Genomic DNA, 13,659 nt, shown 5'->3' with positions numbered 1-13,659 from the left:
GGGAAGAATTATGATTATTACAATTAAAAGTCCCAACTTTGACATGAACTTCCAAACTTGAAAGTAACAAAGTTCTTCCTACTGTCTGACCGCAATTCTTCCTGCTATGATTTAAGTAGCGTTCTTCAAGGAATCCACGTATAGCCTCGAGTTATTATTTCTCCTCTCTGCTTCTTGCTTTCCCCTATCTCATGTGGACTCTCCCATTGGCTCGGCACAAGCCTCTTGGCTCTGCCTGAGATCTGGAGCCAGAGAATCCCAGGGGGAGAGTCCCTCTGCCCCGGACACCCCAAGTACCTACTTGATGGCTTCACACATGTCAAGTCCCATCTTCACACAGTTCCTGGCGTGAGTTGGTAAGGACACTGGCAAACCAGAAACACAGTAATAGCAGTCCCCCAAAATCTTGATCCTCATACACTCATTTTCCTGCAAAGTAAGTGAGTTACTGAAGCCATGTGGCTAATTAGGTGGCCTGAACAAGACCAGAAACCAGCCTTCCCAAGCCCTGATCCAAAGGTTCTTCTCACCTGTCACTAGCAGCCTCTACTTCACCTCCACAGTAGGGAGCATGGAGCCTGCCTTGCCAGCAGAAGGGTGACTTACCTTGGCTATCTGATCAAACTTCCCAAAAAGCTCATTCAGCATCACCACAAGCTCCTTAGGGGAACAGTCACTGGCCAGACGGGTGAAGCCCACGATGTCAGCGTACAGGATGCTGCACAACCAAAAGCAGGCTTAGGACTGGGCAGCTGCCGACACGGCCCCCAGGCCCTCCGCAGAGATCTCCATGCTGCCGGGACTTCCCCATCACCCAGTCCAGGGGACTGACAGACCCAGATGGCAGCTCCTCCTAAGCATGTCAGCAAGCGTGAGGGGGCTCTTAGCTTAGGCCCCAAAGGGCACCTGGTTCTTCCAAAGAAAATTTAAACAGTTCCCAAACTGCTCCCAAATGTCAGACATATCTGACTCCTCTGTTAACAAAGTCATCTAGAAATCTTCTGGCCAGCTTTAGAGCAAAAAGGAACTTTAAAGATCATCCAAGCCAAGCCATGAGGACAGTGAGTTCCAGAAAATCATTTGTCCAAAGTCACATAACTAGAAAGAGAACAGAGATTGTAACTCAGGCTCAGGGACTCAAAAATCATCCCCAACTCATTTCTATGTGGCTCGGGAACATATAAGATAGAGAGTTTTGTGTATGAGGCTATTAGAAATACTCTTCTGCCTTTGGGGTTTTTTTTGTCTGATTCTATGGTTTCAGGGTATGGGAAAGTGTCTGTGAAGAAATTCACTGATGGAGATGGGCAGCATCAAAGGGAACTGCTGAGGCCTTTCTGACTGCAAGAGTACCCATCTACTCACTGTGCTACACTGTTTCTCATGTGCTTTGGCAAGGATACGGCTAAAATTAATTTGTATCTCCCGAACATAATGGGAATATTGAAAGAATACTGGAACGATGCCCAGAACAAACAGTGAGGGAATAAGTTGACTATATTCACTGTAATTAATTCCCAGTCCTATACCACCTTGCTCCTCTTGGCTCCCCCCTCCCATCCCTGCACATCAGAGGCTGTTTTCCAGACTGGATTCAGGTTCTGCTACCCTAGCTTCTTCTACCAACCAGATGAAGTATTCCAAGCTTAGTAGAAACAGCCTTTATTTTTTGGGGGGCCCCAACAAATTCAATTTGATGTTTATTGAACAATTATTGAAGACTTATTACACTATATTCAAAGCACTGTTTTTGCTACCTATAATGATAGAAAAGAAAGAGTCCTTTTTTCTCAATAATAATAATAATAAATAGTTATTATTTTTATCATTAATAACTAACACTGTAATACTTTTAGATTTACAAAACAGTTTCCATATCTTAGTTTCACACCCACCCTGGGAAACAAGTATTTTTACATTATCTCCAAAGATGAGGAAAGTAAGTTTTAGAGAAGTTTGATGATTTGCTCACATCTTGTATCTGAGACAGGATTTGGATCCAGAATTTTCTCACTCTAAGTCCTCCCTTCATCTCTATTATGCTACTCACTTGACCTAAAAAACTTTCACGCTACTGAGAAAAGTACAGAAATAACCATGACACAAAGGAGAATGCAATACATGCAATGGCTGATCCAAGCAAAGTGCTATAAGACATTTGAGAAGGAAACAATCACTTTCAGCTTCAAGGAAGGTTTCATGGAGGAATCAGCATTTGAACCAGACCATGAAGAAGTGAGGGGCAAAAACTGAGGGAGATGAACAGAGAAGCGCAACCAGGGGAACAGTGTGAGCAGAGTTTTAAAGATCTGAGTGGTCAGGAGGAGACCAGGGAGCAGCTTTGGGAACTGAAAGGGGAAAGGACAGGAGCAGCTGGAGAACACCCACATGGCTATAGTGGAAAGCACATGAAGGAGAGAGAAGGTGAAGATGAGGTAAACTGGAGTCAGATTATAGAGGGCCCCAGATGCCAGGCTTGGAATCAGAGGAGAAAGCAGGTTTTTATGAATTGGAGACATTTCCCCAATAATCCTTGTAGGGGAAGAACAAAACCCCTAAGCAACATACCCTGACTATATGTCCCATGTTCTAGATCCATGGATCCATGATGAGGAAGGGGAAGCAGCAAGAATTAATCAAAAAAGGTCCTGGATTTTCAATTAGGCTCCTGAATGGCTAAAAACCATGGGGAACACCTTTGGGGACTCAGATCCTCTCTCTGTGAAATGAGGACATGAGTACAGAAGTTCAGACAAACTGGGGACCTCTGGGCTACAGAAGGTTTAAAAGCAGCTAGGGCCTTCCCTATGGCTTTAACAGTAATAAGTACCCCCTAACTTCCCAGCCAACAATGCTAGGTCACGGTGGGGAGGTGTGACTTGTTCCATTTTGCCTGGACTGTTATGGGGTGGATGAGGTCATGTCTGGCTCAAATGCACCCACCAGGAAGGTATAGCATGCCTAATAACAAACATCTATGTTGTATTATGCCCTGTCCCATCCCTTCCATCACTATCCCATTCCTCAGACTTGCCTCTCAATCAGAAATGTAGGGGAGCCTCCTTTTGGGAGTCAGGGAGACTCAGAACATATATACAACTAACTTGCGGACTCCACTGCCATGCACTGCTGGGACTAGGGTTGATGGTGGGAAAGAGAAAAAAGTTTCTGAGACCCTTGTTTCAGAATCTGGTTTGTCTATTCTTATTTGCCAGGGCTCTGCATCTGACTGGGAGCTCTAGGATTTTAACATCTCTAGTGCAAAAATGGAGAAGAGACATGGATGAAAAGAAGAAAAGTGACTAAAAAAACTCTAGCACTGACAGTGAGGAACATTTGTTAACCACCTAGTATAACTTCAGCACTGTTCGGGGAAAGTGCCAAAGTTTAACTAAAACACACCCCATTCCCATCCTTTAAGAGAGGAGTTTGCTAGCACCCAGGAATATGAGTGAAGGAAAGCTTCTCAGTCAAGGCAGCATTTAAGTAGAATTTCAAAGGACAGGTAAGAATTAGTAGGTAATAATGGGCAGGGAAGGCATTCTAGGTCTCCTGCACCATATATGCCTCAGCTCCCTTCCCAATGCTAGAGATAATAATGATGTCCAGGTGAGCTGGAGCCCAGCGTGGGAGGAAGGGATCATCATGAGATAGGAGTCAGAAGCCCTGCAAAAAAGCTACTCCAAGTCTAAATAATTGACAATGAGGATCCATTGCTGGTGACAATGAGAAAAGAGGGAAGGGTTCAGATGGTCACAGATGGAACTGATGAAACTTGGTAACTGACTGCATGAGAATTGAGAGAAAGGAAAAAGTAAAAAATAATTAATTGCATAGTCACAGAATAGGAAACAAGGGATTTTTTTTAAGCTTTCTCAGAATTCCCAGCACTCCCAGTAAATAATAGTTGACTGACTGAAAGAAAAGGGTGCCACAGACTTATTGGGCTTAAAGTGCTGATAAGACATAGAGGTGAAGACATCTTGAAGGCCGTTGGAGAAAGGATCTGAAGTTCAAAAAAGAAGTAGGTCTACAGAGAGAGATGGAGAAATCACCTGCATAGAAGTGGTAGTTAAAACAATGGGAGTTGGATTGAAATGGTCAAAGGAGAGAGAGTTTAGGAAAAATCCCTGGGAAAATGCCTGCATTCATGGATAAGAAAAACAAGGAAGACACAAAAACAGGGTGAGGAAGGTAGGAAAGCCAGGACTGGTGTCTCTGAAGCCAAGGGGAAAGGGGCTTGTCAGTAAAATGGGGATGAGGAGCTACTCTATATCAGAGGTCTCAAACTCCTGACCAAAAGCCAAGAGAAACAGATTAAAATATAATTGGGAAAAGTTTAATAAAATAAAAATACAACACAAGATAGATAATGTTAATGTCAGGTTTCCTAAGTCAATCTGCAGCTGTTTGACACCATTTTACCACTTAACATCCAATGCTCTCCTCACTTATAAGTATATTATATATTTATAATGATAATGACAGGGTTTACCTCCTCCACAAAGCTCTCTCTTATTGTTCCAATCCCCTCTGTGATATCCCTTCACTGACTTCTAATAAAAATGACTATCATTCATTTTAGATTCTTATGCTGTACTGTCCTGACTGGTCTTTTCTCTCTTCTTTCTTCTTCTCTCTCCCCTTTGGCAATTTCATCCACTAATATGACTTCTAATTTACCCCTCCATGAAGATGACCCCAAAATCTATCCATATTTCTACCTTGTCTCTCCTCACAACTTAGTTACTCTACTAGATAACCTGCATCTAAATATCACGCTGGCATCCCAAACCCAACACATACAGAACTAAATTCAACATCTCTCCTAAAATTAATTCTCTCCTAATTTCTCTTGATGGAAAACTTGAAGTGGTCTTATTCCATTCTCCCTACTAGTTACCCACTCAGTTGCCCAGTCTTGTTATATCCACTTACAAACTATCTTGAGCATCCATTCCTTTCTTTCTCACTGTGACCACTGAAGTTCAGGGTCTCATCTCTTTTCATCTACAGCACTATAATATAAGCCTTCTACTTGATCTTCCTGATTAAAGTACCTCTCCTGCTCACTCTGATTCATCGTCCACCCCATTGTCCCACTGATATATTTAAGGTATTTCTCTGATGATCTCACACCTCTACTCCTTGTCTTCTGAATAAAACAGACTGGGTTCTGGCACTCAGGGCCCTCCATGACCTGGCTCTGAGTCCCTGCCCAACCTCCTCTCTCATAGGGCGCTCTCCACCAGCCCTCGCTGTAACCACACAGATTCTCACCTCACATTCTGGTGCCGCTTGACATAAAGGCTGTGGAAGTTGTTGTCGGGCATACTGCGCCTGTCATTGTTCTCCTTGAGCCGCTCAATGATGGCCAGCTTCATTCCCATGGAAATATGAGCTGGTAATACTGAGAGCAGCAGGTTCTCCTGAGGGCAGAGAGTTAGGGGATTTCAAAGAGGAAAAAGCCCCAGGGAGCATCTTGTTAGATACACACACACACTCTCACATCAGAATCAGAACAAGCACCTACTTAACAAGAGGCCAGGGCCATCTAGCTTCTGAACAAGAAGCTCCAGCAATGGGGAAACTCACTACCTCTCTCTCAAAGCAGCCTGTTAATTCTATAACTGGATAACTCTACCTAGGAAGTTCTTCCTCATAATGATCTGATTGAAGAATACTTTTTTTTTGGCTTTATATTTATTGTTTTATTTTATCTGGATTTCTTCTGCAATATGGCTAACATGGAAATACTTTTTTTATAACTTCACATGGATAATTGATATCAAATTACTTGCCTTCTCAAGAAGGAGGTGGGGAAGAAAGGATTGAGGGAGAAAATTTGGAACTCAAAAATTATTAAATGATTATAATTTTTACATGTAATCAAGAAAAATTTAACAAAATAAATAAAAATATTTTTTAAAAAATAATAACACGTCTAACTGCTCTCTCATATAACCATCATATTTCCTCAAGTTTTTTCTTTTCCCAAATAAATGACCCAAGTTTCTTGGACCAAAGGCTTAGTTAGTGTCATTATCAATGCAGCTCCACAGGGGTTTTCTATAAAGCACCCTTATGGCAAAAGAGAAGAAGATATGGTCTCACTTTAAGTCACCAGTTTTTAATAATTATCTAGCCCAAGTCCCAATTTTACAGATGGGATAATAAAACTCTAAGAGACTATAAGGTAAGTCCAGGGTTTACATAGTAAATTACATTCTAATTTGGAAAATGAAAATTATATGCATTAGACAAGTAAGGAACGATATATAATAAACTTTTCTTGAACATAATCAATACTCCCATATAGATATGGTGCTTATAATAAGAATATAAAAATATATATATTTTTAAAATAATAAGAGATATAGCCAGAGATAGCTGAAGAAGTGTTCTTAGAGAAGATGGGGTAAGAGCTGATCTTGAAGAATAGTTAGTATTAGGGCAATGGAAAGGCTGTCCAAGTTGGGGAAACCCAAAGGCAGGAATGTCTATAAAACAGCTAGGAAGAAAACAAGGCAGGTTGGAAGAGAAATTAAAGTAAGGGAAGAGAAGCCAATGGTCTCAAAGAAGAAGAATAGAGTGGTAGGTGGAATCTCTCAGAATACAATCTGGAGACCATCTCAAGCCGGGCAGCTGTTCCCAGATGTGCTTACCTGCTGACGCTTCTTGATCTTCAGTTTCCTTCGGATCTGGATGTACTTAAGGGTGTAGATGTAGAGGTCCTTGGATGCATCTTGCATTTGGGACTTGTGAAAGGCACCCATCAAGTTCCCACAAAGGAAAATGGTGGTGTTTGCCAGCAACTGCCAAGATGGGGAGTCCAGAGGGAAAGACAGAGAGCTCAATAGCTGTAACCTAGAACCTGACTGTCGAAGGCATGGGGAAAAACTGCCCCATTAGCAGAGAGACACAGCACTGGCCTAAGCCACTGCACACATCAAGAGTGGGAGGGTCTTCCCAACTTGTCTAAAATGCACAATCCCCCATTTCCAAATCTCAACATAAACTCAACGTAAAATCCTCCTTTCCAGCTGTCTTTTCTGAACAAGGGTGAGAAGCCATCTCCCACATTCTTTGAACATTCCCCTTGTTTAGGAAGAAGCTTGGAGTCCAGTGCCTCCTTTGATGGAGACCAAGGCCCAGAGAAAGTAAGAGATTCCCTTAAGATCATGCAGATAATTACTGGTAGAATCAAGACTAGAAACCCAGCTTCTCATCTCTTAGTCTGCTATTCTTTCCACTGCAACCCTCCAATTTAATTTCTCTAAAAAAATAAAATAAAATAAAAAATAAACCAAAATGTCTAAGTTTTGGTCAAGAAAAGAAGTACGGAACCCGCATCAGGGACAAGGAAGAAGTAATCTTTTCTGCAGAGGTCACAGCGTGCAATGGAAGCCCAAAGGCATGGAATGTTTGGAGCATACTGAAGGTGGAAGAAGGGCCATCACACAAGGCCTTGGCCCTGTGCATGACTGCTGGTATCGGTGGGGACTGGCCCACCCGCATCCCACCTCCCCGGGCAAAGCTGGCTCCAGGAAGGAAAAACATTTCTCTTGGTCTTGGGTTTCCTTTATCCCATAAATGACTAAAAATTAGCTTGGGAAAAATGTCTCAGTTGTAAGATACAATTATCTGCTTTATCCAAGGGATTTTTTTAAAAAGGTTTAGGAAGCAGGGACAATCATCTTCTATCTATGGCTTATGGCCACCACAGCTAGTGGTGGGTATGACAGTATGGGATAAAACAGTGTATACACACACACACACACACACGCGCGCGCACACACACACACACACACACACACACACACACACACACACACACACACTTACATACTCACAAAGGAGCCAGAGGCACACAGAGCCATGGAAACAGGAGTGAGGGGGCAGGGACTGGGGTCCCCATTCTAGCTCTGCTTACTAGTGACCATGGGGAAAGTCACTTCTCCGTGGGGTTTCATCTCCATGAGTCTAGCCTTAACACAAGACTTAGCACAAACAGCAGGCATGGTATCGATGTGTTATAATGAATGATACTCAATGCCATTTACCTTACTCACCTCATCGTGAAGATACAATAAGATAGCCATTAAGAATGTCCTTTGAAAATAAGAATATCAGCTATAATAATGCAAAGTTTTGTCTGAATATAGCCTGATGCTGCACATAACCAGGGGACAGAGACCATGAGCACCCCCTTTATTCTATCCTCACACCAGCAGAATTGGGGGGAAGATCTTCTGAAAAGGGGACTGCCTCTCCCTGCAATCTTGCCAAATCAGAACTTCCCCCAACCACAGAGTTTCTTCCTCTCCTGACACACAACACACATCCAGAAAACAGACAAGGCTGGCCGGCCATCCTGTGCCAATGGCTGCCCTACCGCCACCACTTCCCCCAACCTGACCAGGGCTGAGGAAGGGCTAGGTGTGTGGCTGACGAATGGCACACGTGCTCAAAGCTGGAAGGAAGTCTGCGGCTCAAACCCCGGGGTCTGCCAAGCTGAGTCAGAAGCAGTGCCTGATTTCTTCACAATCCCCTTGCCCCTTCTTGGTGGTCTTAGCCACTCCGAGGACCCTCCCAGGATACGTAATGGGAGAACAATGTCTCAGTCCCTATACGTAAACCCTACCTTCCCGTCCAATGTACTTCCATGCCCCTTCAGACCCCAAAGATAAGCAAGCACAAATCATGTTGATGAATTTTGACCAGAGCGAGAAGCAGGGCTGAATTCTCTCTCCTAAAGACCCCAGACAGATGTCCTGCCTAGAGGCTCCCCATCCGCACTGGCTGACTATCGTCCATGAAAACGAGTCCATTCTAAGTTCAGCTCAGTTACTGTCAAGTCCCTGCTGGAAACTGCCATACAATAAGAAGCCCCTGCCATGTCATTCCCTTAACATCCAGCTCACTCTCCATCTGCTCCACCTCCACACTGACTGCCTCACTCCAGCAGGGGCACCCTCCTCCATACCTCTCATCCTTGCCTTCTAACTCTTCCCTGTGTGATCTGTCCCCCATTAGGATGTAATTCCTTGAAAGTGTTTCTTTTTGCATTCCCAGCCCTTAGCACAGTTCCTGGAACACAATAAATGCTTAATAAATGTTCTAGAGACCACTCCTCCATATACTATCCAGAGATTCTAATCAGATCACTACTGCTCCAAGCAATAAGTGGAAATGACATAAGAACAAGCCTTGGCCAACTTCACCACTCCCTCCATTTAGTAGTTTCTTTGGATCGGCTTCCCAAAGTCCTGGGTCACTGAAGCCTGCTGTGCCATCAAGCACTTGTTGGGTTTCTTAGAGTCAAGAACCAGAGCTCTTCACGCTTGTATCTCCCCTAGCACTTAGCAGAGAGCCCTGCTCACTCTAAGCACTTAATACCTGAGTTTGTATTTTAGCTGCTTCTTACCTGGAGCACTACCTGTGAGCGGAGCGCTGCTGTGAACACCTCAGCCCGGACACCTAGCACGAGCAGATGAGACAGGGTAGACAGGACATTCACCACTATGGCCTCCTTCATCTCAAAAGGCAGCATGGTATATACAGTGAAGATGATGAAGAGAAAGAAAGGTACCTGGAGGAGGAAAACCTAGTGAACTCCAGCATCCTCAGAACTTTGGAAAGGGGGAGTAGGGAGTGGGGTTCCTAGGCCAAGTAAGGCCACAGGCAACTAACTGGGTGTTGGAATTAATCATGATTATTATGTCTAGGGATCAATTATCCTTCATGTCTGTTATGGAACTTAGATTGGAAGGGACACCCAGAGAACATCTAGACTGATCCCTGCTTTTTACAGAGACTGACATTAGAACCTACAGAGTTTAACTGTTTTGTTGAAAGTCACACAAGTACTAAGAATCAGAATCAGGATTTAAATCCCAGTCGTCCAGCTTTTTTCCACCAAGCCACTTTTGAGGTCAATAACAAGCGGGCATTTTCCTCCTCGTTGTTATGGAATTGCCCATTGCCATCACTGCAGAGAGTGGGCAAGAAGAAATGAAAAATAACAAGCCTCTAGACCTGAAAGCAAGACCATTTGGATCTTCACTCATCATTCTAGGAAAAAGCTTGGGTGAGGGAGGGAAGCTCTTGGGCACAAGAGGATAAAGTTATTAAGTGAATTTGAGACATTACCCAAGTTTTGTCTGTCAGCTGAGCACAGAGCACAGAGTCAGCTGATTTAGGGATGCTCTGTAATGCTCTGGAGCAGACCAGTAAAAACCATCCAGCTTCCCAATCAGCCTCCAAATATAGTTGCTTAGACCCCAAGATATCTTCATTGTGACACACTTCCCTTATCAAATGAGCTGTGACCAAGAACAGCACACAGAGCCAAAAAGAAAAATCTAAAATTTGTTGAGGGTTTTTTTTTTTTGTCATATTCAAGGGAAAGCCAAGTTTATTCATCATTTCCTACACATTGAAATATAGCTGGAGGCCAAAATTTGGGCCTGCCAAGTTTCACCCATAGTGAAGTTTTAAACCCCTAATAAACTCATGAGCTGGGAGACAGAACAGTTGACATACTAACACCTTCTATGATAACTGAAACTAGTTAAAATAGTCTCCTCCATGACAATGAGTTCCCCTGGGAAAGGATAATTATTAACACTCAGAAGGAAGCTGGGCTAGGGCTTGTTCACCTGGCCCAATGACAGGGCACAAGGCAAGAGCCACACCCTCTGGGGTATGGTTTGCATGGGGTAGTGAAAACATAGAATTTGGCTTACAAGGTCGTGGGGTTGAATCCTGTTTTGCCACCTATTACTTGTGCAACCATGGACAAACCATTTGATTTCAGCCTCATTTGTAAAATGAAGGAGATAGAATAAATGATTACTAAAGAGGAGCTTCTTAAAACATTTTACACTTGTGACCCTTTTTCACCTGAGAAATTTTTATGGGACCCCAGGTATATAAGTATATAAATCAAAAATGTACTGATAAATCATAATTTCACACTTAGTTATAAGACCCCATATGGGATCTCGACCCATATTTCAAGAGGCTTTGCTGTCAAGTTATCTTTTAGACTCAGCAGCCAAGTGAAACCTTTGTAGTTACCCTCTCAAATCCAAACCCAGGCTAAGAACCTTCCTGAAATCAGTGCCATAAGGAGGGCTCTCATTTTAAAATAATATTAGCCTGAGCCAAATTAAATGAGAAAGTAAATTAATCCCTCCCAACTTTGAATACCATAAACACACACAAACTACCTAACAATCTGCAGATTCTCCTTACAGCTTCCTTCTCTCAGTGTGTATAATTGGGAAGGGATAGTTGTTGGGGTTTTTTTTTTTTAATATAGACCCCCTAGTCACTTTTTTCTTAAGGAATAAATCAATATGGCATGTTAGCTAAGTCCCATAATTACAGAATGTCTGAGTTATAAGGGATATCTCAGAGATAATCTGGTCTAACCCCTTCATTTTACAGAGGGAGAGGTACACAGAAATAAACTAGCTTACACAAGGTCTTCAGGAAATTAGTGACAGAGCCAGGCACAGAACTCAAATGTCCTTTTCCCCAGTCTAACATTGGGTCCAAGTCATCTACTGTCTCTCTCCATCTGGCAGTGGGATCCAGAGGTCTTGGTCCCATAGTTACCTGCTCCCACACATAGGTTTTCTCATCTCTTGAGTCGAAGATTAAGACGAAACCCAGGGTCAAGAAGCAAATCCAGATGATCACAGCAAAGAATTTGAGCCATTTCTGAAAGAGGCACTCAATGTATACCAGCGCATAAATGATTGCAAACAGAATAAGCGTCATGAATGCCGTCACCAGGAAGGGTTGGTGTGCAAGGCGGTTCTGGGAGCCAGACAAACAAAAATTACTGTAAGCAAAAATTACTGTAAGGATTCATGTCTTATTACTGTCTTCTCTCTAACTCCACCTCCTCCATGAAGACTTTCTCTATGAGCCCAGCCCATTAATACAACTGATGATCTTCAACTTCTTTATAAGCTAAATTCCTCCTGATGTGTGTGGGAAGGGGTGAGTTGTTAGGGGAAAGGGAGTTCTACACTATGAAATAATCAACTGCTTCAGGAGGATGGACCATGTTTCTATACATTCAAGAAGAAAAATGAAGATGATACTTCATTTCTCAGCCTCAGTTTCCAATCTTATTTCTAGTGTCTACAGATATAAGTACAATACACATTTCTTTTAGGGGTAAATAAGAATACTTTTGGTCAAATGGTCTAAAGACCTTGGTCCTCAAAACATTAACTAAGGTTAGTGGGATGTAATGGCCTAACTCATATAGAAGAAAGCTTCTTCATTCCCTACCCCATTTTATTGCCTTTACTCAGCTTGGAAAGACAGTGCAGTGAAGAGTGCAAGATTTAAATTCTGGCAGAGTTATTCACTGTCTCAGTGATGATAGAAAAGTTACTTCCCTTTCATAGCCTCTCCAACTGCTTTACCATTTTTAGATTTACAAATCATTACTTGCAACTACCCTGTGAAGTAGTAGTTTATTATTACTCCCATTTAACAAATAAAGAAATTGAAAACTTTATTGATAAAAGAAATCTCTGTACTACCAATCTCACAGTGTGAAGAAAACACTTTGTGGACTGCTCTTCTAAATTCCTTCTAAGAGTCTCATGTCTTATTAACATCAGGGACTTTTCTCTGACAAGGTCCAAAGCCTCTCTAGAGTGGAGGCAGATGTGATTTCCAGAACTGACCCAGATAAGAGCGTGGCAGCCAACAACTCTCTGGGAGACTCCTTCCTGAGGGCACTCAGCCTCTGCCTCAGAGGTGGGGAAGGGACCTACTTCCAGTCTTGTGATCGATTTGTACCAAATGAAAGGAGCAATTTTCAGCTTGGAGGTCCCTTACAAAACTGTCCTGATCCACATCTTCTCTCAAATAGTGACTACAAGGGAACCAATAAGCACTAGAACTCAGGCTACCCAGGCAAGATTTATACTTCCTCCTATAATAACCACTATAAAAACTCCCTTTTGCTGAGGGTCTTTCTTCTAAGACACTGTTATCTCTTTGTAGGGCATCTCCCAGTGAACCCTTCCAGATCTGTCCCTTACTAAAATATATGGCCTCTGATGAAATTAAAACTATTTCCACTCATTTGAAAGAGTGTTCCAAATCACTATTGATCAAAGAAATTCAAATTAAGACAATTCTGGGATACCACTACACACCTATCAGATTGGCTAAGATGACAGGAACAAATAATGATGAATGTTGAGGGGATGTGGGAAAACTGGGACACTGATACATTGTTGGTGGAGTTGTGAAAGAATCCAACCATTCTGGAGAGCAATTTGGAATTATGCCCAAAAAGTTATCAAACTGTGCATACCCTTTGACCCAGCAGTGCAACTACTAGGCTTATATCCCAAGGAAATACTAAAGAAGGGAAAGGGACCTGTATGTGCCAAAATGTTTGTGGCAGCTCTTTTTGTTGTAGCTAGAAACTGGAAGATGAATAGATGTCCATCAATTGGAGAATGGTTGGGTAAATTATGGTATATGAAGATTATGGAATATTATTTTTCTGTAAGAAATGACCAGCAGGATGAATACAGAGAGGCTTGGAGAGACTTACATCAACTGATGCTGAGTGAAATGAGCAGAACCAGGAGATCACTATACACTTCAACAAAA

General features: G+C 42.6%; 1 protein-coding gene across 10 annotated transcripts in view; it reads right to left on the bottom strand.

Annotated features, from left to right (window-relative positions):
- ADCY7 (adenylate cyclase 7) overlaps positions 1–13,659 on the bottom strand; it is a 102,652-nt gene that overhangs the window by 35,781 nt on the left and 53,212 nt on the right. For all 10 annotated transcript variants that reach the window (XM_074293358.1, XM_074293357.1, XM_074293356.1 and 7 more), the window contains 6 exons: positions 11,626–11,829; positions 9,428–9,592; positions 6,666–6,815; positions 5,281–5,429; positions 607–718; positions 302–429 (listed from right to left, as the gene is read on the bottom strand). In XM_074293358.1, the coding sequence (XP_074149459.1) occupies positions 302–429; positions 607–718; positions 5,281–5,429; positions 6,666–6,815; positions 9,428–9,592; positions 11,626–11,829 (908 nt within the window). The remainder of the gene's footprint in view (positions 1–301; positions 430–606; positions 719–5,280; positions 5,430–6,665; positions 6,816–9,427; positions 9,593–11,625; positions 11,830–13,659) is intronic.

The sequence above is a fragment of the Sminthopsis crassicaudata genome, chromosome 2 (assembly GCF_048593235.1).
Source record: "Sminthopsis crassicaudata isolate SCR6 chromosome 2, ASM4859323v1, whole genome shotgun sequence".
Classification (NCBI taxonomy): domain Eukaryota; kingdom Metazoa; phylum Chordata; class Mammalia; order Dasyuromorphia; family Dasyuridae; genus Sminthopsis; species Sminthopsis crassicaudata.
The sequence above is the reverse complement of the archived record's forward strand: the minus strand, read 5'-3'. Positions and strand labels throughout refer to the sequence as shown.